The 26068-nt window shown below is 42.4% G+C and overlaps 1 protein-coding gene across 3 annotated transcripts in view; it reads left to right on the top strand.

The window, feature by feature from the left end:
* Positions 1–26068, top strand: part of HDAC7 (histone deacetylase 7) — a 257864-nt gene that overhangs the window by 75822 nt on the left and 155974 nt on the right. For 2 of the 3 annotated variants that reach the window (XM_089482876.1, XM_089482885.1), the window contains one exon: positions 10994–11079. Coding sequence is in view for 1 of the 3 variants with exons in the window: in XM_089482867.1 (XP_089338993.1) it covers positions 20188–20350 (163 nt within the window). In the remaining 2 variants the exon portion in view is untranslated. Of the gene's footprint in view, positions 1–10993; positions 11080–19849; positions 20351–26068 lie in introns of those variants that run through there. The other variant, XM_089482867.1, reaches the window with a different exon arrangement.

Genomic DNA, 26068 nt, shown 5'->3' with positions numbered 1-26068 from the left:
AGCTGGACAGTTAAGAAAGAAGATAGGAAGAAAATTTATTCATTTGAGATGTGGTGCTGGAAAAGAGTGGTGAGGATTCCATGGACGGCCAAAAAGACAAACAAATGGGTCCTAGAGCAGATCAAGCCAGAAATCTCCCTAGAAGCCAAGATGACAAAACTTAGGCTGGTGTACTTTGGACACATCATGAGAAGACATAAATCACTGGAAAAAACAATAATGCTAGGAAAGGTTGAGGGACTAGAAAGAGAGGAAGGCTGCATGTTAGATGGATGGACCCTATTAAGTAGGTCAAGGGTATGAATTTGCAGAAACTAAGCAGAGGAGTGGAGGACAGGGGGTCTTGGAGATGTCTCATCAGCAGGGTTGCCATGGGTTGAAATCGATGTGAAGGCAGTTAACAACAACAAGAAGAGGATGAAGAGAGAAACTGGGAGGAGTAGAGAGAAACTGGGACATTTTAAAAGCAGCTCAAAATGTGGGATGACAGAGAATTCATCGCAACTGCCCCTGCCAAATTGGGACAGTTGAATGGTCTAGGAAATGTGTATGAATTCTACAACAGTATATGAACTGTTGTTGGAGAGATCCTGTCAAGCAGTGTAGACAAACACAGTTGCAGCCCTTTTGAGAGGAGGAGAAAAGGTGCCTCTTGATCCCACTTTTCACAGAGCCTTTGGCCACAGGATCAGCTGAATTTTGTTCTTGTTTATTGGAATCAAATGTAGGGCACATCTGCACTCCAGGCAACCTTGCTTCTTTCTGGTTTTGATTATACTTGGGGTTCTCGTTGCTTAGGTGCTGCTTTTCTTCTTGGTCCTAACAGAGCTTCACTACTGAAACCTTACCCTGTGTTTTCACCATATTGGTTTATTTGTTCTGGGGAGTGGGGGGAGGACTGTGCATGACCATTCAGTCTGCCAGCTCCTGTCGGGGAAGCTGCGGAGGATAGACTGAACAGCTTGGAGGATGATATACAAGAATAAGAATTCCTGCCTTAAGGCAGCAGTGGCAACTCACTTCAAGGTTTTCCTGGGAGGGTGAAGCCTTCATGGGACAAACATTCAGGGAAACTAAGCCCTCCCAGACCTGGCCACTGATTCAGACATCCAAAAATCCAATAAACTGCTGAGAAATTTGAAATCTGGCAACCATGATTCACCTCTTGGCATTGATGAGGATGTCATGCGCACTACATGGAGGAGGATGCCAATGGCTCAGAAACCACAGGTGGTGCAAACGTTGGCTTATGTTCAGAATGGTGTTTAGGAAATGTCTCATTGTGATTTCAGTCAGAGCCTCTTACTGCAGTTTTTAGAAGATTACTTCTTACTGTGGATGAAAGGAACAGGTTCTGGCATCTATAGCTGGGTCCTATCTAGAGGTTGGAGTGCATGCACTGAAAACCCATGTGAAACCCACAGTCTTAGACACATCTCATGCTTCCTGTCTGGAAAATCCTGGAGTTTCAAGAAGTCCGAATTGGCAGTTTCAGTCATATTCTCAGCTTTGTGTTGGCCTAGTATATCATGGAGAGTGCATCTACCTTAGACATCTTCAGTTGAGGTGTGGGATGTGTGTGTGCATGTGTACAGGAAAAGAAAGAAAACTGGGAGGTGATGCCCTAAACGAAGAAGCAAATGGAAAAACACAGAGTTTAGGGGAAAATAAAGCTAAAAAACTGTAATTTTATTAGAACAATATGTTGAATGCTAAAATAAGAGCTAAAACCTGCTGTGAGGCTTAATCTGGCTTATAAACCACATTTAGTAAGTTAATAGGCAGAACTGGGCTTGGAAACTGCAATTCCCAAAATAATACAAAACTATAACAATTCCTCTGCGTCTCACACCTTGTATAGAAATGAGTACACACAATATTATTATATTTACAGAGTGCACAGACAGAGGCTGACAAGGCTGACAAGCACTTGTGGGACACCCCAGCCTAGGCACGGCTCAAGGTCTGAGTTGACCTTCCACTTACCAAAAGGAAAGGTGGTTCCCACATGCTCTACCTTACAAGGTGGCTTAATTCTTTGGACCACTGATGAAGACAATTGTCGAAACGCGTCTGGTCTTTTTTTGTATCTTTTGTACACTTTTATCTGCTTTGGGCATACTGTATATCCCTTTCCATCCAAGCCTCTGTCTGTGCACTCTGTAAATATAATAATATTGTGTGTACTCATTTCTATACAAGGTGTGAGACGCAGAGGAATTGTTATAGTTTTGTATTATTTTGGGAATTGCAGTTTCCAAGCCCAGTTCTGCCTATTAACTTACTAAATGTGGCTTATAAACCAGATTAAGCCTCACAGCAGGTTTTAGCTCTTATTTTAGCATTCAACATATTGTTCTAATAAAATTACAGTTTTTTAGCTTTATTTTCCCCTAAACTCTGTGTTTTTCCATGTGCATGTGTACTCCAGATCCCTTTTCTATGAGAAATTTAAGAGCAGGGTTTGGAAGATATGAGTTGTGTGCTCGTGGTTGATTGTTGTTGTTTTTGATTTTGGGTGTAATGAGCAGTGTTGTCTAGTTGTGTGTGGACATCCAGAGCAGGTTCACCAGTCCATTGACATGGAAACTAGCAGTGATCACTGCTAGCAACACTGTGAAGAATAAATCTTCTTTACTCTATGGAACCTCTTCTATCTTTGGAGAATCTGAGTTCTTGATTGTATGGAGAGCAGACCATCAGTCTGCTCATGTTGCTGTCTTCAGCAATGTTGTTGGGGAGAACAAGTGCAGAGAGGATTTGGCTAGCATGCTCCCCTCACATTTTTAGGCTAGTTAGGAGAGCCAGCATGGTGTATTGATTTGAGTGTTGGACTGCTACTCTAGAGATCAGGGTTCGATTTCTTGTTCAGCCATGAAACTCACTGGATGACCTTGGACAAGTCACATGCTTTCAGCCTCAGAGGAAGGCAATGGCAAACCTCCTCTGAACAAATCTTACCAAGAAACCCCCATGATAGGTTCACCTCAGGGTTTCCATAAGTTGGAAATGACTTGAAGACACACAGCAGCAACAAAGGGGAACGTTTCACTAGAGCTGAGACATTCCTGTTGTTCTAAGTTGGGTTACCAGTTTGCAGCCTGGAGATGCTCTCTCTCTTTCCTCTCCCCCCTCCCCATCAATAAATCCTGAAGGAGCAGTCAACAAAGCAGTCTCATCTACACACTTTGTCTCACAGGAGTCTGTCTGTGAACAAAATTACCACCAGGGAGTTATGCTATTCTTCACAAATTTAATTCACAAAGAATGCAATGAGAAATTTTAGTAAGTTTCTTCCCACTGTGAGAAAGTTTTCAAGAACTAAATAGTTTTAAAAGACTATTCATAGTTCAGGACTTACTTCGCACAAAAATTGCAAAAAACGTTTAGAAAACAGCATTTTCTGTATGGAAAACAACATTTTCTGAACAGAAGGTAATATTTTTATGCAGGAATATTATTTTGTGTGCAGAAAATGCTGGTTCCTGTGTTGAAAATGCTGTTTCTTGTACACCCACACTACACGCACACATGTCAATTTTGCACACAATAAGTCCACAACTATGAAAACGGTCAGTGCAGATTGTCCTCAGCAGGATTTCCTACCATTCAAGAAACATTATTTTTTACCATTTTTCAAATACTTTCAAAAATCCTTTCCATCTCTACTAGCAAGGCAGAAGTGAGATAGTGACAGTGAAGGCTGTGTATAAACAGTGACCTTACAAATGGCTTGATGGGAACTGTAATCCAAACATATGGGACTGCTAGATGTGGGAAGGGTGTATTAGACTTTGTTGAGGAAGGTAGAGAGAGAAAGAGTGGGATGCTGAGGTTTGTAAGCAGTGTCTCTTTAGCATCCAGGGTGAGAGGTGGAAACCAGTATCCAGTACTTGAGAATCCTGGATATCCCACATATTCACTAGAAAGGCAGACCTTCTGTTTCAAGCCAGCACTCTCCTTTGTGCCCATTATTTCTTCCTATTCTCAAACAATGGTTGTATCTTTTAGTCATGTAAGAAGCTGAAGAAGAAGCTGGGCAAGCAGAGAACATTCTTGGCTCTTTTGTGCCTTTTCAGAGGGGAGTCAGTGAGTTCCTTGATAGCTGCTCTGTTCCTTCTTCAGAAAAAAGGGAAGTGCAAATCATCATTCTGGAACTCTCACGCAATAAGAATTTCTTCTGAATTTCATATTGCGCCCCTGGTATTACTCTCTTAAGCAACTTACCATTACTTGGTATTGCAATGTATTATTTTTGCATTCTGTGTGAATTATTTAGTTCTAAAATCCTATTTAAGGATTTACATTTCCCTTAAGCTATAGGACAGCAGATGCCACTGTGCAGTGGCTTCACTAGGTAGGGTGTCACCCAGTGTAGACCTGAGAAAGGTGCACATTTGTTCCTCCTCTCCATCACTGAGCTTCCTCTCCAGTGAGAAAGCCCAGTGAGGAGCAAATGGGAAGGGTGAGTGTTCACACCTCCAGCACCGAAGGGAGAGGAGGGCCTAACCAGGTGTCACCCCTCCTCTGGGTTGTCACCTCTGGGTTGTCACCTGGTGTGGTTTGAACCCCTCATACCCCCTCATACCCCCTCAGTAATGCCACTGTCACTGTGATTAAGCTAAGTAAGCGTGAGTCTGGTCACTCACTGCCTACATTAGAATCTGCTTGGGAATGCAGTGGCTTTTGCCTTCTCACTCACCATAGTCTTGTTTCTACCCCATGGTTTCAGGAGGAGGCCTTCTCAGTACCCCTTCTGATGCCACTTTGCATGTAGCAACAAATTGCTCACAACTGTGTATGAGGATTACTTTCACTCACCTGTGAAAGAGAGCATTGGTGCATATTAATTATTTTATTTATGAGCTGGCTGTTTTCCTGTTGTGCTTGTGGGCTTCCCAGAAACATCAGTTTGGCCACTTTGTGCACAAAGTGTTAGATGGCAAAAGCCTTCTTATACTCATAATTTACATTTATATCCTACCTTCAATGATCTCAAGTGCCCCCCCCCCCCCAATTATCTTCACAACAACCCTGTGAGTAAGGCTGAGCAAGAGAGGTAGTTCCAAGTTCACCTAGTGAGCTTTGTGACTTCTTGTTTATTTATTTTATTATAGTTATTTATTTTATTTATATGCTTCCTTTCTTATGGTGTGGGACCCAAGGCAGCTTAGAAAAGGAATAATCTAAAACTTGGACAAAATAAATAAATAAATTAAACACAATTAAAAGTCATCACATTATAACCAAAGCCTATAAACCATATTAAGTCATTCAAAAGCATATAAAAGTTAAAAATAAAGCACTACCATAAGATGACTCCTTGTGTGCAATTATTCACTGAAAGACTGTTAAACAAAAAGATCTTTGCCTAGGAGCAAAAGGAGGGCAGGGAAGGAAGCAATGTAGGCTGCCTCTACACTGTAGAATTAATGGAGTTTGACACCTTTTTAACTGTCATGGCTCAATGCTATGGGAATCTGGGATTTGTAGGTTTGAGAGATTTTAGCTTTCTTTGTCAGAGAGCTTTGGTGCTGTTACAAATCCCAGGATTCCATAGGATGGAGCCATGGCAATTAAAATAGTGTCAAATTGTGATTCTCAAAACTCTGACAGGCTCATATAGGGAGATATGGTCTTTCAGATATTCTGGACCAAAGCCGTTTAGGGCTTTATAGGTCATAGCCAGCATTTTGAACTGTGCAAAAAATGAACTGGTAGCCAGTGAAGCTGTTTTAAGAAGGGAACTATGTGCTCCCTGTTACTGGCTCCTATCAGTATTCTAGCCACAGTAGTTTGGACCCACTGAAGTTTCCAAACAGTTTCAAAATGCAGTCTCACTTAGAGTGCATTACAATAGTCCAAGTGGGTTGCAATCAAGCCATGTGTTGCCATTGCCAGATCTGATTTCTCTAGGAATGAGCATAGCTGGATCACTAGTCTTAAGTGTGCAAATGCACTTCTGGGCATCACTGAAACCTGGGCATCTTTGGGAACGAAAACCTGTGTCTCCTAAGTTCCAAGGCATCATTCTAAATTTGAAATGGGATCTCCCAAGTCCCAATGTAACACAACATTACACTAGCTCTTGTTGGCACCTAGGGTGGTTAGGGCAAAGTAAGAATCTCAGAAAGGAGGCACAGGTCCAGTTTTTTATAAAGTCACTGCTGCAGTTGAGGGGAGGGATTAAACTATATTTTCTAAAGCAGTGATGGAAAATGTGTGGCCTTCCAAATCTTGTTGGTCTATAGTTCTAGAAGTGCCAATAGTGAGGAATGTTGAAAGTTTCAGTCCAACAATATCTGGAGGGTTCCATGATTTCCTGATTGGTTGTAAAGGACAAGCCAATAGAGCAGCCACATATGTGTATGTGCTTGTGTGTATTTGTATTTGTATATGTATATGTATGTACGTGTGTGTACACACACCTACAAAGACAGGTTGGGTATCCCTTATCTGGAAATCCAAAATCCTAAATACTTCAAAATCCAAAATTGTCCAATGGGTGGCTCAGATAGTGACACCTTTACTTTCTGATGGTTCAGTGTACATGAACTTTGTTTCATGAATAAAATTATTTAAAATATTGTATAATATTACCTTAACACTATATATATATATATAAGGTGTATATGAAATATTCATGAATTTCATATTTAAACTTCAGTCCCATCTCCAAGATCTCCTATTGTACGTATGCAAATATTCCAAGATTCAAAAACAAACTAAAACCCAAAACAATTCTAGTCCCAAACATTTTGGATCGGGGAGAGTTCTCTACTTTTCAAAGTGTAAGGCAGAAGTTTTTACACAATAAAGTTACACAGGCTGTGTTTTTTTTTCTTATATAGCCACCTTGATTTTAATGGCGTATCTGGACCATGGAAAGTACAGCCATTACATTGTAATTACCATTACATTCAGTGATATACGGGAATTGTCACTTATGAGTAACACTAATACAAAAAATACATTACTAAGGATTCTGTATGGTGTGGTCTGGGAGCGGGTCAATGGGGGATGTGTGTGACACCACGAGTTACCACACTGGATGACAGTAATCCTTGTGATGCCACTGACTGACTGGAGCTATTTTTATGTCTACATCTCCTCCCCCCAACAGCCCAGCATGCAAGTTCATTTGTCAAGCTACTATCCTTACAAAATGCAGACTTGAAGATTAAAGACTGTAAAGTCTAATGTCATGGATAGCCTTGAGGCAGACAGCCAGATTGGGGGGTGGCGGGGAATCTTTGCATTTCTTTCCAAATAGGGCTAAAAGGGCAGACAGTGGAAATGAGAAGAGATCCAGGTGGGGCTGGTGGGGCACACAGCAGGAACTGTAATCTTGCAAAATCTATCTACAGTGTTGGCAATGTTGAAGAGCTAATGTTAGAGGGAAAATGTGGAATTTACTTGCCCAGGTGGCACAACATTTGCTTTCTCTGATTTAATTAGAAATTACTGAAATTGCCATTTGGCAAGGAAGCACAGAGAGAGGTGGCGGGGGGGGGGGGGGGGAGAGACTTTACAATACTATAGGAATTTTAGCAACTGTGTGATCTGCAAAAAGCAGCAGATTTCCACAGCATGGGATGCCACTGAATTAAGCTAAGATGCTACTAAAGATGCAGGAACAGAGGCTGATTAAACAGTTAGCCATTCACTTTTCATTGAGACACTGCTTAAAGATATATTACAAGACAAGAATTGCAGAAGATGCATGGCTAGGGAAGCACACATGTCAAATCACCATGCTCTGCCACAGATTAAACAAGGATGGGTCAGAAGTGTGTGGTTCACAGAGAGATCTGGTTGTAGTATATTTTCAGTGCTCTTTCTTTTTATGTCATCCATGGCCTGTTACAGACTGCCAAAATAAAGCTGCTTTGGATCTCTTTGGAGGTATGCTGTTTAAATGATGCATGCATCCCAAGAATCCGAAAGCTGCACCAAAGCTGCACTCCAGTGCTTAGGAATGGAGTGTGGCTTTGGCGCAACCTCCGGAGTCTTAGGACCCATGCATCATTTAAATAGCATACCTCCAGAGACCCGAAGCAGCTTTATTTTGGCATTTTGTAACAGGCCTTAGTGATGATGGAAAAACAGAATAGAACACACCTAGTCTCATTCCAAAAACATGGCTTCATTTAAGCCAGTTCCTGCATTGTCAGGGCAGACTAGATGACTCTTGGTATCCCTTCCAACCCATAGCTCAAGAGTGATATAGACCAAATCTTTGCCAGTGCATGATGCCACATTTGTGATATTGGACTATATACCATGGCTAAAGTTAAACATTTTAATTTCACCTGTTTTAGCTGAAGAAGAGACAGTATTTATGCACGTGTTTCTATTTCTCTCTTTTAACATGTTTGAGGTTTAAAAGTATAGAGTGATACCTCTATTGGACCAACCAAAATGCACAAAATACATGATGCAGACTTTTTAAGCTCTACTGGCTTCTTCATCAGGCAAATTTTAACTAAGATGGTTAACTAAGAAGAACAGCATTTTGACAAAATGTAGATCTGTGACTCTTAACGCTATCTTTATTTTCTTTCTCATGTATGGTTTTTAACACCTTTCCCTGAGGAAAAAGCCAGTGGAGCTTTGAATGTTTGTGTCATGTATTTTGTGCATTTTGGTAGGCCAAATAAAAGCATCACTATTTGGTGGATTTGGGATGTTATTGTACTGTAGTGTAAGACCAAATACAAACTGGCTAACATAAGTAGATTCAAAAGGATTTTTTTTAAAAAAAGAGAGAAAAAGTTTTTTTCTTTGACTTGGCACCAGAAGTGTCAGCCTCCAAGGAAAGAGTTTTCATAAGAAGGATGCTACAGCCAAGAAGGCCCTGCCCCACATTCCCATTCAGTGTACTGCTCCCACTGAAGAGACACAGGGGAGGGCCCTTCTAGCATATCTCAGTCCAGCCTATATAAGGAGAGTCTCTCTTTCAATTATCAAGGTCTCCTTCCTTGGAGGTCTTTAAACAGAGGCTGGATGGCCATCTGTCAGGGATGCTTTGATTTGGATTTCCTGCATGGGAGGGGGTTGGCCTGGATGGCCCATGCGGTCTCTTCCAACTCTATGATTCTATGATTCTGTGATTCTAAGGTCTCAAGTGGTTTAGGGATTTAAATGTCATCACAAACACCTTGAACTGAGACCAGACTATCTATTGGCAGCCAGTGCAGTTCCTTTAAAACCAGTGCTCCCCCTCCATGTCTTTCTCTTTCTCTCCGTGTGTGTGTGTGTGTGTGTGTGTGTGTGTGTGTGTGTGTGTGTGGTGTTTGGGTTAGCAAACCAACCGTTGTGTTTTGCACTACCTGAAGGTTCTGAGTAGTCTTCAGGGATAGTCCCCTAAAAAGTAATCTAAACTACTTTTATTTAAAAGGTGACAGAAGAAGGATGGAGATGTGGAAGAAAGTTAGGAAAAAGAGGAAATAATGTTTAAGAGGGTATTGACATAGGTGTGAAGATGAGAGTACGTAAAAAGGGAGGAGTGAGAGAGATAGCGGAAAAGAAGTAGGGTGAGGAGTTGTAAAAATGGAGGCGATGGAAGAAAGGAAGGAAGGAAAGAGAAGGATTTGGAGAGACAGAATGTAGGAGAGTAAGAAGGAAAAAAGGAGAAAGAAAGGAGAAATGTAGAAGGGAAGGGAAGGATGGTAAGATAAGTATAGGAAGGTACACAAATTGATATAGACATAGAGGACAGAAGAGATATAAGCATATAGTAGGTATGAACTGTTTTAATTAAGTACATATAGCTTAGTATATAGTTTCAACTAATAACCAAAATAATTAAGCATGGATGGATGGATGCTTGTATTAATGTGATAATGTATTATTTTTATATTTTGCTGTTGGCTGAACAATTGTGATACAGATATAGATATCAAACTACTTTTCTTTAACTTGATGTGAGCTGCCTTGGGTCCCATGGCAGGAGAAAGGCAGAATATAAAACCAAGAAGTAATAGAAGTAATTATGTTTGCTCTTTCTTTGCACATTTACACAGCAAGTGAGGACTTGCTTCACAGTAAATATCAATGGCAGCCAGTGGCTCCCATGTCAATAGGGTCATGAATCGCCTCCAGATTTTTAACTGGATATTCAAAGAGCTGTCCAAGGTGCTGAACCTATTTGGAGCAATTGGGTTCAGGACCGTGGAGAGAGCACCTCAAAAGACTAAAACCTGAAGTGGATTCACCATCCCACTGATATGAAAGCTGGAGCAGGTGGGCAAAACCAAATGTAACAAATGATCTTCAGGTTACATATGAATAATCATTTTCAGCAGACACATTAGTGCTACAATTGTAAATGGTGCAAATTTCTGCACCTTTCTGACTTTCTTTCCTACATGCTTGCCTTTTTCCTTTGCTGTTTCCCTCCCTATTTCTGGCAAGACTAACAAGAGGCCCATTCACACTACATAATTATAGCACTATGATTGTACTTTAACTCTCATGGCAACAACCTACATAATCCTGGGATTTGTAGTGAAAGGAGGGGTGTTCAGTAATCTCATCCTAAGAGTGCCTCTGGTGCCTCTGACCAAGCAAACAATCCCAGGAATTCATAGGGTACAGCTACAGCAGTTGAAGTGGAATCATAGTGCTTTAATTGCATAGTGTGAATGAGACCCAGGATCAAAAGAAATGCTTGTTAATTTAACCGGAACCTCATTCTAATATTTAATGGTAATATCATCATAGGGGGCAAGGCAGAGTTTAGTGCCTCCCTTTACTTCACTCTCTGTGACTTGAGTAAAAGTATCAATGACCTGGGATTATACTGATCATTTTTCCCATTGTGTCCTGGCTCTTTGGGGGACGGTGGAAAACTCTTGTCAGATGTCTTTGGAGGGTTTTGATTTAAGCAAAAGTATTGTTGTAGTCTGACCTGACTAGGAGGAGGAAGTGGATGAAGGAAAAAATAAAAGAGTATTGGTGAAATTTACACATCATTTCCCTGACCTCATAGGTTTCACTCAAGATCAGAGGGAGGTATTGGTGAAATTGACAGTTCTTTCCATTGACGTCGATACTGAAGAATCTTGCAGACAGAATGTGAGTATGTGAGTTTTCCCTTATATTTTGTCCTTGGCATAAGCTATGCTGTAGTATGCTATCTTCCGCATGCAGGTTCCATAGATCTAGAGGATATTCACACTGCAGAAATAAAGCAGCTTGACACGACTTTAGCTGCTATGACTCTTTCCTACAGAATCCTGGGATTTGTAGCTGTTTGAGGCACAACAGCTCTCTGACAGACCAGACTGAATACCTCACCAAACTACAAATCCCAGGATTCCACAAGATGGAGCCATGGTGTCAGACTGCTTCATTTCTGTAGTGTGGATACATCCTTACTAGGTTCTAATAATTACCTTTTTTATTAATTGTAAAATTGCAGCTTTGGGGAGCCTCAATTTGGGTCAAGATTTCAGAGTAGGACAGAGAGTCTACACTGTGAGTGCCACTGTGAAAATCCTCCACAGCTGATATTTGCCCCCAGAAGAGAAATATGTGGGTGAAAATAGCACTTTACTTGACAGGCCAAATAGCAGCTAGAAAGGATATTTTCATGTGGAAAATGGTGGGGAGGGATGAGCTAATTCTTGTTTACTCTTATGCTATGCTCTTAGTCCAATTTGTTTTTTTGGGGAGGAGGGAGAGTTGGATTGTAGCTGTGATTGTTTTTTTTTTTTTTAACTATCTTAAAAATTCAGAATGAATTCCTTGACTCTTCAAACTGGAACCTTAGCTTGTGGCCGAAAAACTAATGCAAGTGTCAGAGAATCAGGAAAACTATTGGTTTTAATATTCCCTCACCTCATCATAGAAGATTCTTCCCAGTCAAATCCATTTGGTACCTTCTTTGATATCTCCCCCACCCTTTATTACCTGCTGCCTTTACTTTTCAATTTATATGGCTCTTGTCCCAAGTTTTCCATGCTGTTAGCTATTGTTGTTGTGTGCCTTCAAGTTCTTTCTGACTTAGGGCAACCCTAAGTCAAATCTATCATGAGATTTTCTTGGGAAGATTTGTTCAGAGCAGATTTGCCATTGCCATCCTGTGAAGCTGAGAGAGTGTGACTTGCCAAGTCACCCAGTGGGTTTTCATGGCTGAGTACAGTATAACATCCTGGAAATTAATTTTTTTCCAACCTTCATCTAAATGACTCTTGTCCATTTATATATACATTGCATCCTTTGTGTGTAATTTACTCTGAATTGCCAGCTTGTGGTGGTGATAGTTCAGTTAAGCTCTGTCTTTGGGCCTTGTTTTTGTCTCTGAGTATAATTAGCAATGTGAGAATCTCTTGTGCTAATTTTGTATCTCTTCCCTTGCTGACGTATCTTTTGTTTTGGTTTTGATGAGCTGGGTTATATCAAAGGTCAGTGAGGTGTCCACTTGGAAGGATGTGTCAGCCATAACCAAGTCCCCTGAAGACTCTGTGTAGGAAATGCCAGCATTAAAATGAAACACCTCAAATCTCACTTATTTGGATATGCTCACTTATTTGGATGTTGCGAAGATTTAAAGACACTGCCAAATCCAAAATGACAACTCAGTGCTTATCCTCCTTTGCTAGTTTGAAAACTTCCTTTGAGGGAAATGTTGACTAGAAAAGCTTCCTTTTCCTGATGCTTATTCTCCTAGAAAATGAACCAGACTCTGCACCAGTGGCCGCTGGTAGCTCCCATGGCAGGGAGGCAGTGAATCCAGGTTTTACCTTGAACTTTACGCTAAGTACCCAAAGTGCTAAATTTAACTCAAAATAGGGTCAGCACCTTGGAAAGCTCCTCTAAAGTTCAAACTGAAATTTGGAATGGGTTCACAACTCTACTGTTATGGGATCCACCCGTTACCACTGTTCTTCAGTAGTAACATAGATGTCTGTATCTCATCCTGCAGAAAAACTACACATTCATGAATATTCCCCAGAAAGGAAGAACTGGCTTCTTCAGTCTCAGCATCAGGATTAATGTTCTTGGGTATGGTGACCCAGAGATGTTGCATGTATCTTTGAAAGTGCATATGAAATGTGTTCAGTTATTAACATATGTCTAAGCTGACTTTCTGAACCAAATCCGCCAAGTCACTGCCCTCCCCGCCCCGCCATCTGCAAGGGTAAAGAAAATAATCCAGATTTTTCTCCCAGCCAGTTCTTTAATCCAGCTTCTCTCATGTATGGGTAATAGAGCAAAAGAAAGATGACTTAGGGCCCAAACAGGAAGGTCAAAATAAAGCTGCTTTGGGTCACTTTGGAGGTATGCTGTTTAAATTATGCATGCATCCTAAGAGGCTGGAAGCTGCGCCAAAGCCACGATCCAGTCCTAAGGACCGGAGTGCAGCTTTGGCACAGTTTCTGGGTTCTTAAGATGCATGTGTCATTTAAACAGCATACCTCCAAAGTGACCCGAAGCAGCTTTATTTTGCCCTGCCTGGTCGGGCCCAAAGTCTCAATAAAGAGACGTTGGGCAGAAGCAGCTTAAAGAGTAGCAGGATTTTGGAAGGGTATTTGTGATATGTCTAGCTTTTGCTGGTACTTCTGTGAGCAATCAGGCAATGGCAATTATGAATGGTGATCCAGCTGGATTAGTTACCCTCTTTGGTAAAAGAACCAACTTTTGTCTGCTAAAACGGAGATGGATGCAGCCCTTGAGTGGCTCTTTATGTGTCCCTGCAATGGTGGTTGGTTTTGGTGTTGATCCAAATAAATGGCCCCAGACCGAGTTTGTGTTTCTCTTTCCCGCATCCTCTAACTTGGGGGAGCAGTCCCAGGTTTGGCTGAACTGCAACAATTTTGTCTGCCAGTGAAGTGGCAAACTCATCACATAAAGCAGGCAGTGACTCAACCTCTGGGTAAAGGCAGGCTGATTCCTTTCTAGAGATGCCAGGTGATGACTCAGTTTTGGGGTAAATTCAGTTCTTGGGACTGCTTAAGTTTTAGACACTTTGTAAATTCAGTGGGCACTTGAGAAGAAAGAAGGATTTTAAGAAAGAAAGAAAGAAAGAAAGAAAGTTTTATTTGGGGCGGTCAGCTAAGTAAAAGTGTATTCAATAAGTCAACAGATAACATCAGAAACAGACTATAAATATACACAATACATATAAAGTGCAGTAAATTTGAAACAAAAAGGAAAGGGAATAGTATTACGTGCATAAAAAAGCCCCCCCCCCCCCCCCCAAAACCGGCAGCTTTAACTGCAGTAAGGTCATCAATAGCTGGTGAAAGCCTTGCATAAGAAAATTCAATTTTGTCCTCAACCTTTCCAGCCCAGAATTTCCCGTATGTTTAAAAAGAGATGAATAATGTTCTCCAGGACAGGAATACAACCGGCATTCTGGTAGGTGGTGGGCTAGAGGTCCCACTTAACTTGTACTACATACACAAAGTCTGTTTGATACTGGGATGCCTTGAAATCTTTCTTGTTGTATAATTGGTCCAAAACACACTGCAGAAATAATCCAATTTGAGACCGCTTTAACTGTCCTGGTTCAGTGATAGGGAATTCTGGGAACTGTAGTTTTGTGAGACATTGAGTCTTCTCTGTCAGAGAACTCTGGTGCCGACAATAAACTACAATTCCCATGATTCCCTAGCACTGAGCTAGGGCAGTTAAAGCGATCTCAAACTGGATTATTTCTGCTGTGTTTTTGGACTATTGTTTCCATCTGCTCCATCTGATGAGTAACCCTCTGGAATTCGTGGGGGGTCATCAAAAGTCGAAAGGTGACTTGAAGACATACACAAACAAGCAAACAGATCATGTTTCATTCAGAAGGATAAATGTTTTCTTGAAATTTTTTTTTGTTTCCACTATCCATTTCCTAGATCTTGTATACATCCATCTGTGCATTTGCATCAACCATTCTTTGCTTTAAAATGATTTTTATGTTAGGCCTGGAAATACCCAAGGCCTTCACACTGAAACCAACATTTGATAGTATTTTAGAAAAGTTAGACATTTTCTTAAGTTTTATTTGGACATTTAAGCATATTTTAGGGAGCCTGTCTTTACCCATTTAACCTAGTATGCACCAATAGTTAAATAATCTGAAAAGTATCAGGTCAGAAACTGCTGTTATTCTACAGTCAGATCTAATTATATGAGTTGTGGAGTCTCTCATTATTCAAATGTAAGAAATGGTTCTGAACCTTTTCAATTTTCTTATTGTTGAAGCCCCAGATTTCTACACCAAAATTTTATACCCAAATAGGTAAAATAACTCACCTGTTCTATCTCATTAGAGTTTAAAATCCACTTATTTTCTTCCTAAGATTACAACTTTTGATTTTATGCTGTTGATTGCTAAAATACTCTCTTGACAATATGGATTGAATTTTCTCAATACTTTACACAAACCTACCTGTGTTGTAGAAAGAAGAATCATGCCATCTGCATATACAAATTGAGTCTCCCTCAATGAAATCTGAAATACCGATAATCCAAAACCCAAAATTGGTGGCTGAGACAGTGACACTTTTGGTTTCTGATGGTTCAATGTACATAAACTTTCTTTCATGCACAAAGTTATTAAAGATGTTGTTTAGAATTACTTCCAGGTTATGTGTATAAGGTGTATATGAAAACATAACTTAATTTTGTAATGTGACCTGGCTGGGTCTCGTCTCCAAGATATCTCATAATGTATGTATATGCAAATACAGGTATTCCAAAATACCCTAAAATATATATTTCTAAAATCAAAAACAATCCTGGTCCCAAGTATTTTGGATAAGGGAGACTCAATCTGCAAAAGTATATTTACAGGTCTGTCCAAAACCTTTAGCATGTGAAATACTTGATTGTAGACTGCTGAAGCAATATCATTCATATAAAAATTAAAAAGAAATGAAGCTAAAATGTAATATTCATTTACTCCTGTTGCAATCTTGTTTGTCAAGCCATGATTTTATACCACTTCTGACTTCTACTTTTGTGTTCATATAAATAACATCTATGAGAGAGAAATCTGTGATCTGAATGTTTTTAGACAACTTTCCCCATAAAAGGTTTCTTTCAACTGAATCAAAAACTGCACTTAAGTCAATAAAAGCAGCATTTAATTGACTGGCTCCTGCTGTATATTTTGCTATCAAATAAGATAAAACAGTTGTCAGTTACAGACCTATCCTGTCTAAGATAAAGAAACAAGTTCCTTTATCTTCAATTGCATATTATTTTGATTGTAAATTAGATTGTGTTAAAAATTAATTTAAAAAGTCTCAAAAAGACCTTCCCTGTCAAAAACCTGTTTGTTCTTCTGAAATTATAGAGTTTTGTTCTACCTAGTTCTCAGGAATATTAGTTAAGCTGATTGGTCTGTAGTTTCTGGAGTCCCTTTCATCCCCTTTTTGGAACAGGGGGATTATAATGTTTTGCAGTAGAACAGTCTATTTTTTGAGTGATCAGGTCTGCTAGACCACTAAATCAATTTCTCTGTGAAAAATTCAGGGGATTAAAAATTTCTCTCAAGTGGTAAAAAGCTTTATTATTTTTCAGTGACTATACAAGAAACTTTATTTCCTGAATTGTAACGGGATCATTGGGAGGGAGTTTTATTTTCTTTTACATCTTCCTTAAATAATTCACAATAGAAGTCTTCCCAAACTAATACAAAACTATATCTCCTGTCTCTTGACTAAGAGGCTCACTACCAAAAATTTGCACATTTTTTTGTTCCTGGATTCTAATCCCAAATCAGAGCAGTATTTAGTATTTTGGGGAGGAGAACAGAACCTGTGAGTAAATGGAATTGAATAAAGAGTGTGTTGGAAGAACATTACATCTTCCACATTTTCTGATTTGCGTTCTACAATGTTTATAAGAAGTATGAAAGATCATGCAATACGCTGGTGATCCTTAAAACAGTTTCAACATGGGTCTGTTTTCTGTCTGGAACTGAATAATATATAATGTTTTTTATGATATAGAGGATAATCCAGTAACCAGCTATCTCAAACGCTTAGTCAGGCACAACAGCAGCACAATTGAATTTCCGCATTGATCCCATATCTGCACACGAAACAGTATCATATCTTCAGCAGCTCAGCACTGAAGGAAGACGCAGAGGTTTATAAATATCACTTGTCATCACTTTGTTGTTACGTGTCTTCAAGTCGTTTCTGATGTATGGTGACCCTATCACATGGTTTTCTTCAGACAGAATTTGCCATTGCTTTTCTTCAAAGCTACCTGTGGTTATCCAGTGAGTTTCAGTGGCTGAGTAGAGATTGGAACCCTGGTCTCTCAGAATCTTAGTCCAACACTCAGACCACTATAACACACTGGTTCTGTCATTAGTAGGTAGTTTTATTTGTTATAGTTAGTTGCACTTTGCCTGAACAATCTATACTTTTGGAACTTAAAGCATATATTGGAACAATATATACATTTGGAACTTTGGAACTTAAAGGAGACCAAGCCTGAACTCTTCCTAGAAGCCAAGATGATTAAGCTTTGGTTGTCATACTTCATGAAAAGACATGACTCACTAGAAAATGGTTCTGAACCTGATAATGCTTGGTAAGGTAGAAGGCAGTAGGAAAAGAGGAAGATGGCATTCCAGATGGACAGACTCAGTCAAGGAAGCCACACAGCCTTGAGTCTGCAAGAGATGAGCAAGGCTGTTGACAGATAGGAATTTATAGGGTTCCCAGAAGCCAAGTCAATTTGATAGTAATTAACAACAACATTTTAAAGGTGTACACCTACCCTTAACTTGCCCCAGTGCTGGTTTCTAGGTTGTGAAATGATGTATTTTTCAGGGCCTGCCCATGTACAAATAATGTTAATTGCAGTGCTGACAGTAACAGAAAGTAACCGTCTGATTTTTAAAACACTTTCATTTTGGCCTTTAGGTATTATGTGAGATCCTCTCCTTGTTCTGTGAATTTGAAGAGGATACCAAGCCTATGCAGAACATAGGGGATGTCCAACCAATTTGCTCTATCTGTAACCAGCCCTGCTTTCAGACAGGGTGAGGTGATTGTCTCAGGCTGCAGATGCTGAGAGGTCTGGAAGGAGGGAGCTGTATGTGTGCTACATCACTTGTTCTATGTTTTTCCTAAGTTTTCCTGCTGTCCCTGCTGGGCACTTTAGGGCAGAGCTTCTCAAAGCAACCTCTCATAGACCAGTGCTACTCCATGAGCTATTAGCTGCCAATCTACTGGAAAGAAACAGTTGTATTCAATGGAGATGTATATGATGCCAGTCCTTGACACATTAGGATGGAGAGATCCCTACCGATCTCTACTTATAGATAGCTTAAGAAGCACTGCTTTGGGGAAAACAGTTCATTTGCTGGTATTATAAGATTCTGCTGCCAGCCTGAAGGCTGCAGTAATGTGAGTTAGAATTACATCTCATTAAAATAAATTGGGGGTGGGGGGGTGGGTATTAACATGGTGAAAATAATCCAGGAGGAATCTGAGTTGAATCTTCATTGTTCACATGCAACCCAAATGCACCCAATTCAGTTTTTAGTGGAGGGGGGGCTGCCAAACACCCACTTAACCTGGGAGAATCTATACTGGATTTCCCCCCCCCCCCCCCTTTAAAATAGATTTGCATTGTTAGCAGTCTGAATAACCAATCCAGATAGACCTGGGATAATTTGGCTCAGTGGGGAAGGAAAGCAGAGAGCCCAGATTTTTTAATAATTTTAATTTTTTTTTCAAATTTTCTTTAAAAATGCCAGACCTGGCGGGTTTCTCCCTGGAACCGCATGAATGTCTAGCCGTAACTGACTGTAGGGGGTGGTGCTCATCTCCGTTTCTAAGCTGAAGATCCAGTGTTGTTTGAGGACTGCTCTGGTGGTCATGTGGCCACCATGAATGCACCGAATGCTGTTAATTTCCCACTGAGAAGTGCTACCTACTGCTGCTCCAGAGAACAGGACCCGGAACAATGGATGCAAGATCCAGGAAAAGAGCTTCCACCTGAACATTAGGAGGAACTCCCTGACAGTAAGGGCTGTTCGACAGTGGAACACACTCCTTCCTCAGAGTGTAGTGGAGTCTCCTTCTTTAGAGGTCTTTGAGGCTGGATGGCCATCTGTCAATGGGCATGCTTTGATTGAGAGTTCCTGCATGGCAGAATGGGGTTGGACTGCATAGCCTTGTGGTCTCTTCCAACTCTAGGATTCTATGATTTGCATGCTTTTGAACTGCTAGGCTGGCAGAAGCTGGGACTAGTGCCAGGAGCTCACTCCATCATGTGGCACCTGAGCCTCAAACTGCCAACCTTCTGATCTTCTGAACTGGCATCTTAATTGCTATACCACCGCATCCCTCCTTAGGGAGTGCTTAAGTGCACTGATAAGTGGTATAGAAATACCCCCCCCCCCCCCAGTGTGTCAAACACCTCTTATTAGGGTAGAATGCAAGGATTGTAGCTGTGTTAGTCTGTAGAATGAGTCTGGAGAGAGAGATCTTGTAGCACCTTTGAAGAAGTTGGCAGCCTGAGCTTTGGCAGACTTCAGCCTACTTCCTCAGATGCATTTGGTGGAGTGGAAGCCAGGGACAAAAGGCATCACCCTCTTGAGCCAGGCCCCTTCCCCCAGCCCTATCGAGGCCCCCACTGGGGGGGGGGGATGGTGTGAGAGAAGCCAGGCGCGTGCACGAGAGCCTGTCTGGGGAGGCCCTCCTCTCCCCGGAGCAGCAGCAGCAGCAGCAGATGGAGCCCTGGAAGAACGCTCAACTCTCCTCCCGCCTCGCTATTGGCTGAGGGCTGGCCAATGGCGAGCCTGCTTGGCCAACAATGCCACTTTCTCTCTCTCTCTCTCTCTCTCTCTCTCTCTCTCTCTCTCTCTCTCTCTCTTTCTGCTGGCTGGCCCTCTGTCCGCGCAGCCTCTCGCCTGGACCAAGAAGGGAAGCAAGGAAGGCAGGCAAGGCGGGGCAGGCAAGGCAGGTGGATCCCTCGCCAGGAAGAGGAAGAAGAGGAGGAAGCAGCAGCAGCAGCAGCAGCAGCAGAGAGCCCCCGAGGGATGCTCCGGGTCCCGGAGGAAGAGGGCTGAGCCATTCATGGCCCCAGGAGGGGAGGCTCTGGGGCCAGCTTTCCCTGGCCCGCCTCCCTCCTCCACGCCTTGACCCTCTTCCTCCTTCTCTTCCTCTCTGGGATCCCTGGACTTTCGGCTCCTCGCTGGAGAGGGCTCCTCCATCCATGCCAGGGTTGCACCCAGCCCTGAGCAGCCCCAGCCCCAGCAGCCCCAGCAGCCCCAGCAGCAGCAGCAGCAGCCCAGCTCCCTCCGATGCCTCGCTGCTCTCCTCCTCCGATGGGAGGCTGAGGAGGCGCCTCGACTGCCCCGGCGCTTCCCGGGAAGAAGGTAAGCAGGCAGAGGAGGGCCAGGCCGGCTCCCTCCTTCCTGGGCTGCAGGAGGGGGCGATCTTGCCGGGAGAAAGGCTGCCCCTGCCTCCCCTTGCTCTCCCTTTGGCCTTTCTCTTCTGTTGGGGAAGACGAAGGCCAGCAGGCAGCCAAGGAGGCGGCGGCGGCGGCGGCGGCTCCTGCTGCTTCTCCTCCTCCTCCCTCCTCCTCTTCTTCTTCCTTCTCTCCTTCGAAGGGGACGGGAGGCCTCTGACCCGCGGGGGAAAGCCTGCACTTCGCCATCACCTTGGGCCCATCTGCCACAGTCCCGGGATTTGTAGTTTGGTGAGGCACCCTCACTCTTGGGCAGAGGAGGCCAAAGACCTTGGGTGCACCTACTACGCTGTAGAAATAATGCCCTTTCTTTGATGCCACTCCTGGGCAAAAGACCTTGTCAAAGGACAAACCCCAGCATCCAAGAGGATGGAGCTACCACACTTAAAAGTGCCTTCAGACTCCTTTGTTCCTTCAGTTGAGGCTCCCCATTTGGGGCTGGCACGGAGAAGGCACACTAGGCTGGGTGGGAGTGGGTTGAGACCCCTAAACTGTGTTCTTTGCGGGGACCATTTTGTCTCCTCTAGTGCCTTCCATGGCTTGTTATGATCCAGGAGCTGCCTCTGCTGCTCTGTGATTAAGGGTCCCTATGGATGCTTTGGTTTTTGGTTAAATGTAGCTTGGCTCGCTGGCTTGAGTCCTCTTGGGAGTATGCATATGCTCCCCCAACACACTACAGCCATCCCTCCACATTTGTGGCTTCGACTTTTGCGGATTTGCTTATTCACAGGTTTGAGTAATATGTTCTCTTTAGGAATCTCTAGGTCCTCCAGTGCAACTCTGCTGGATGTTGACAATGGAGTTGCGATGGGAGGACCTAGAGGTTCCTACAGAAAACTCTTCTCTAGGCATCCGTAGGTTCTCCAATGCAATTCTGTAGCTGCACAGAGGACCTAGAGATTCTCAGTTAGGTGTTCCTTCAGGTTAAAAAAGTGCTTTTGTATTTGCTGTATTTCCACTTTCATGGGGGTCCTGAGCCCTTAACCCCAGAGAATGTGGAGGGCCCACTGTACTGCAGTTTCTTGGTGGCGGACATCAACCAACCAGCACTTTATGCAGCATATTTCAGGAGCAAAGCAATCTTAATTAATTTATTTATTTGTACCTTATTTATTTATTTATTTATTGCGGTTTGATTTTTCTTCCCAGCATACATATGCATCTGTAGGTTTTGGTGTTGTCAATTGCTGTCCAGTTAGTTTTGACCCATGGTGACCCTATGAATGAGAAACCCCCCTCCCCCATCTCAGTTACCAACAGCTCTGTTCAGGTCTTGCAAATTCAGGGCTGTGCCTTTTTTGATTGAGTCTATTTACTTGTAACGTGGCCTCTCTCTTTTCCTCTTGCTTTCTGCTTTATCAAGCATTAGCATCTTTTTGTGGGACTAGGAACATTGTGAAAAGTCCAGTAAAAATTTGTTTCAAATAGGTTTCCAGAGATTGTATGTCTTGTGCTGAGTTGGTGCTCCATTCATCTCCCCCCCATCACAATTTTTGATGGGCTTTATTCAGTTATTTCCATAATAAACAAGAGAAGTCCAATCAGTTGATGGTACTGTTGACCAAGCTCACAATGTGTGTTTGTACAGAGCCTAGAAGCATTACATTTTGGGAACACCCAGGATCCCCACCTAGCCTAACCAAGTGGAAGATTCTAGGAGCTGTATTCCTCTAAAGTAATGCTTCCAAGCTCTCTGTGTGAAAACAGTGTCAGTCTTGCTCCCTGCTACTTGATTTTATGGCTCATCACTGAAGTGGGGGGGAAAAGTCAATATAGTAAAGTGTGAACTCTCCTAGTGGGTGGTGGTGGTGGAATGGGATGCTTTATTAGGTGGTTGTCATGACTTCTCAAGTGGGGTCTGTTTGAGTTACTTAAGCATCTGTTTGAATTTGCTAGGCAGTCAAGAACAAGGGCCCTTGAAAATGTCAGAAGAACCTCTTGGTGGTAACAGGAACATTTAAAGGTTGAGTGTTGAGCAATAGTCTCAGTAAGATTCAGGGAAGGTCTGAGCCCTTTCTACCTGTTTACCTGTTCAAGATGGGTGATGCCAAAGGGAGGATGAGTGCATCTGTGTGCACTTGCAATAAGCCTATGCATTGAGTATATATGTACAAGGAACCCCTTATGTAAGGTCGCCCCTTTGCTAAAACCTGGGATAGCAGAGGGGATGGTGGCAGAGTTTTGTTACAAATTCTGGTTGCGAAGCCCTAGAGTATGTAACAGTACATCGAAAGGGCTTACATCAGGGTTGGGGAAAAGGGTGTTGTTCAGTTGCAACTCCCATCAACATCATCATTACAGGGACACTACTGGCTAGAACTGTACCTGGCTAGGACTGAAACAGAGTGAAACTCAGTGACTATTTGATGGTCACCAGTTCCCTATTTCCCTGGCTTGGATGATTTCATTTTCTTCTCCCCATGGCTGAGGCAGGAGATGGCCCATTCTGGCATTCTGCTTTGTAAAATGGAAAGTGGATGGGTGGTCATGGAATTGAGTGACAGAGGACAGTGATGTCACTGAATTTGGTGTCACTCAATGCAGAGGAGGATGAACTGCCTTGCTCTTCCCCTCAACTACACCCACATCCAGACCACAGCCATGCCAGACCCTGAAGGCACTCCCCCCCCCCCCCCCCGGCAGCCACTACTATTGGGGAGTGGTTGTGCTGTGGCCTCTGCAGGGCCCACTTAGTGTCTAGTACAGTTTATGGGTGAGCAGGAAAGGGAAGTGAAGTCCTTTCTCACTCACCCAGTTGCTGTGCCAGACCTGCTGAGTGTATTACCCAACTGGGTGACATCCCCCTCTGGGCCTCAGCAACCAGAAACCCTGACCGGCATAGCCTATGGTAAAATGGATTGTGAGATTTGTATTTCAGAACACCTGGAGAGCCAGAGATTCACCACTCTTGCTACAAATGAGGGATACTGTGCATAGAATTTGATCCATCAACCTCTGGCTGAAGCCAGAGAAGTTAAAGATAGGTCTGTAGTTGAGTGTCAGAGCACATGCTTTGTATGCATAAAGCCCCAGGTTTAATCTTGGCATCTCTAGGCTGGGCAGAGATAATGCTCTGTCTGCTACCATCAGTGTTGAATAGAGTTCTGGGCTGCTTGGACTAGTGGGCTGATGCAGTATAGGCTCGTTTGTCTTAGCCTAGTTGGCAGCTTGATGACCTGCAGCTTCAAGAGTCTGCCAGAGGAACGTGGCAGATTATTAGCCAGCAAATCATTCAGTTGGACCTCCATATCTACGGATTCTTTATCCATGGTTTCAACCATCCTTAGCTTGAAAATATTTGTTATTTGCTGAAGGGGGGTATAAATACCATAAATAAATAATATAATAATGAATAAATTACAAAAAGCAAACCTCAATGTTACCATTTTATGTACGGGATACCATTTTACTATCCATTGTATTTAATTGGAACTTGAACATCCATGGATTTTGGTATCCAGGAGGGGTCTTGAAACCAAACCCCAGTGGATACCAAGGGTTCACTGTACTGCTGAATGTCAGAGATGTCCTTGGCATATTGTTGTGCCCAAATGAAGGACAAGAATAGCTGGTTGTCATTAGTTTCTTCCCACTGATGCAACCTATATCTGACTATTGGTTCTGTTTTTGCATGCACTTTGCTATCTCATTGATGTGTCATTCTGATGTCATAAGTAGGATTTCTTCCTGTTTCCACCCATGATGACACAACCACAACATCCAGAGTGCAGATAGACTTGATATGGTCTCTGACCCAAGTATCATACATTGGCCAGCCAGTGAGATAAGAACATCCTACCTCAGCCTTGTACCTTTAATGCCCCCACCCAATCTGATACGCGGGACTGTAGCACTCAGCATCTACAATCAAGAGACTAGCTGGGGATGATGAAGGCTGTAGTCCAACATTATCTAAAGGCCACCAGGTTTGTTTGTTGTTATTGCTGGAGGGGGGAAATTTGTTTTAAAGTTTAGTTGCAACTTATAGAATCATAGAATTGGAAGAGACCACAAGGCCATTTTGGAATACACAATCAAAGCATTCTGGAGAAATGGCAATTTTTTCGTACACATACTTTTCCTATGTAAGTCAGGACAAGTATAGTATGGAGAAGATAGGCTTTAGGTGGGAGAAGAATCCTTAATCTCTTTGCTTAGTGGTTGCTATATCAGCTCACATTTCAGACTTATTTCCATCACAAATGCTGGTGCTGTTGTGTACACTGGATACAGAACAAGAAATGCAGGGCTCGCTAATGGCACAGAAGAGGTGATTTCAGCAGGTGTGCCTTGCACAAGGTTCTCTTCTCTCCTTCTCCAAGCTCTGGAAATTCATTACCACATCCCTGATTTAATCTGAAAGTGCTAATTTGGGGAGCTTCCTTGCAGAAGCATCCCAAATGTCTCTGAGTTTCCCCCCAGAGTTGTGCCCCTTAATGTCTGGCTCTACAGTATGTGCTGCTGTCAAGTGACTTTTCTTGCTGGAGAAGCTGGGAAATTCCCTTGCCAAGGCAATTCTGTGCGGAAAATGCGTCAGAAGTGCTGGCTCTGTGTTGTGTCTGGTGTTCTGTGAGACTCAGATCTCACAAAGTTCTGAATCTAAGCTTAAATCATTATTGTGGAGAGCCAATTCAGGGTCATGAAAAATGTCTGAGCCCTGCAAGTGACCAAAACATCAGCACCTAGATCCCCTAAACTCCATCAAAGAAGGTCCTGGGAACTGGAGATATAGTAGAAAGCTCTGTTCCACTTTCCTTTTGGTGATGTTGTTGTTGTTGTTGTTATTATTATTATTATTATTGTTGTTGTTGTTGTTGTTGTTGTTATTGTTATTAGTATTATTATTATTAAACTTTATTTCTAAAGCACTGTAATAATTAATAGAGTCAGTGTGATGTAGTGTTAGTGGTTTGAGTGTTAGTCTGGAGACTATAGTTCAGATCCCAGCTCGGCCATGTAAGCCCACTGGGTGTCTTTGGGAGAGTCATACACTCTGAAGCTCAGGAGATGGCAATGGCAAACCTCCTCTGAAGAAACTTGCCAAGAAAACCCCATGATAGGTTTGCATCAGGGTTGCTACAAGTTGGAAGCAACTTGAAAGCACACAACAACAACACAACAACAAGCTGATTTTAATAACTATGACATGTATAGGCTGGGTTTTCTTTGTAGTGGGGAGGCAGAGCCAGGAGAAGTGTGAGATGTGGCATGCAACATGGCTTCTGAAAACCTGTTATTCAAAAATGTTGGTGTTGTGTGCCTTCAAGTAATTTCTGACTTATGGTGACCTTAAGGTGAACGTATCATAGAGTTTTCTTGGCCAGATTTTTTCAAAGTAGCTTTGCCTTTTGCCTTCCTCTGAGGCTAAGAGAGTGTGACTTTCTCAAGGTCACCCAGTGGGGTTTACATAGATGGTGAGCTGGGATTTGAATTCTGGTCTCCAGAATCATAGTCCAACGCCAAACTACTACACCAAAATGAGCCGCAGTTAATTGCCATTCCTTTTTAATGTGTTGGTGTGCATACAGTAGGGACAGGCAACTGCCATGGGCTGGCAGACCACTTTTTTGAGTTGGACAAGTGGTCAAGAGCTGCATTCTTTTAACTAATAGATTAAAATTAACTG

This window comes from Sceloporus occidentalis, unplaced genomic scaffold (genome assembly GCF_023333645.1).
Source record: "Sceloporus occidentalis isolate IW3139 unplaced genomic scaffold, rSceOcc1.0.p SCAF_1, whole genome shotgun sequence".
NCBI lineage: Eukaryota > Metazoa > Chordata > Lepidosauria > Squamata > Phrynosomatidae > Sceloporus > Sceloporus occidentalis.
The sequence above is the reverse complement of the archived record's forward strand: the minus strand, read 5'-3'. Positions and strand labels throughout refer to the sequence as shown.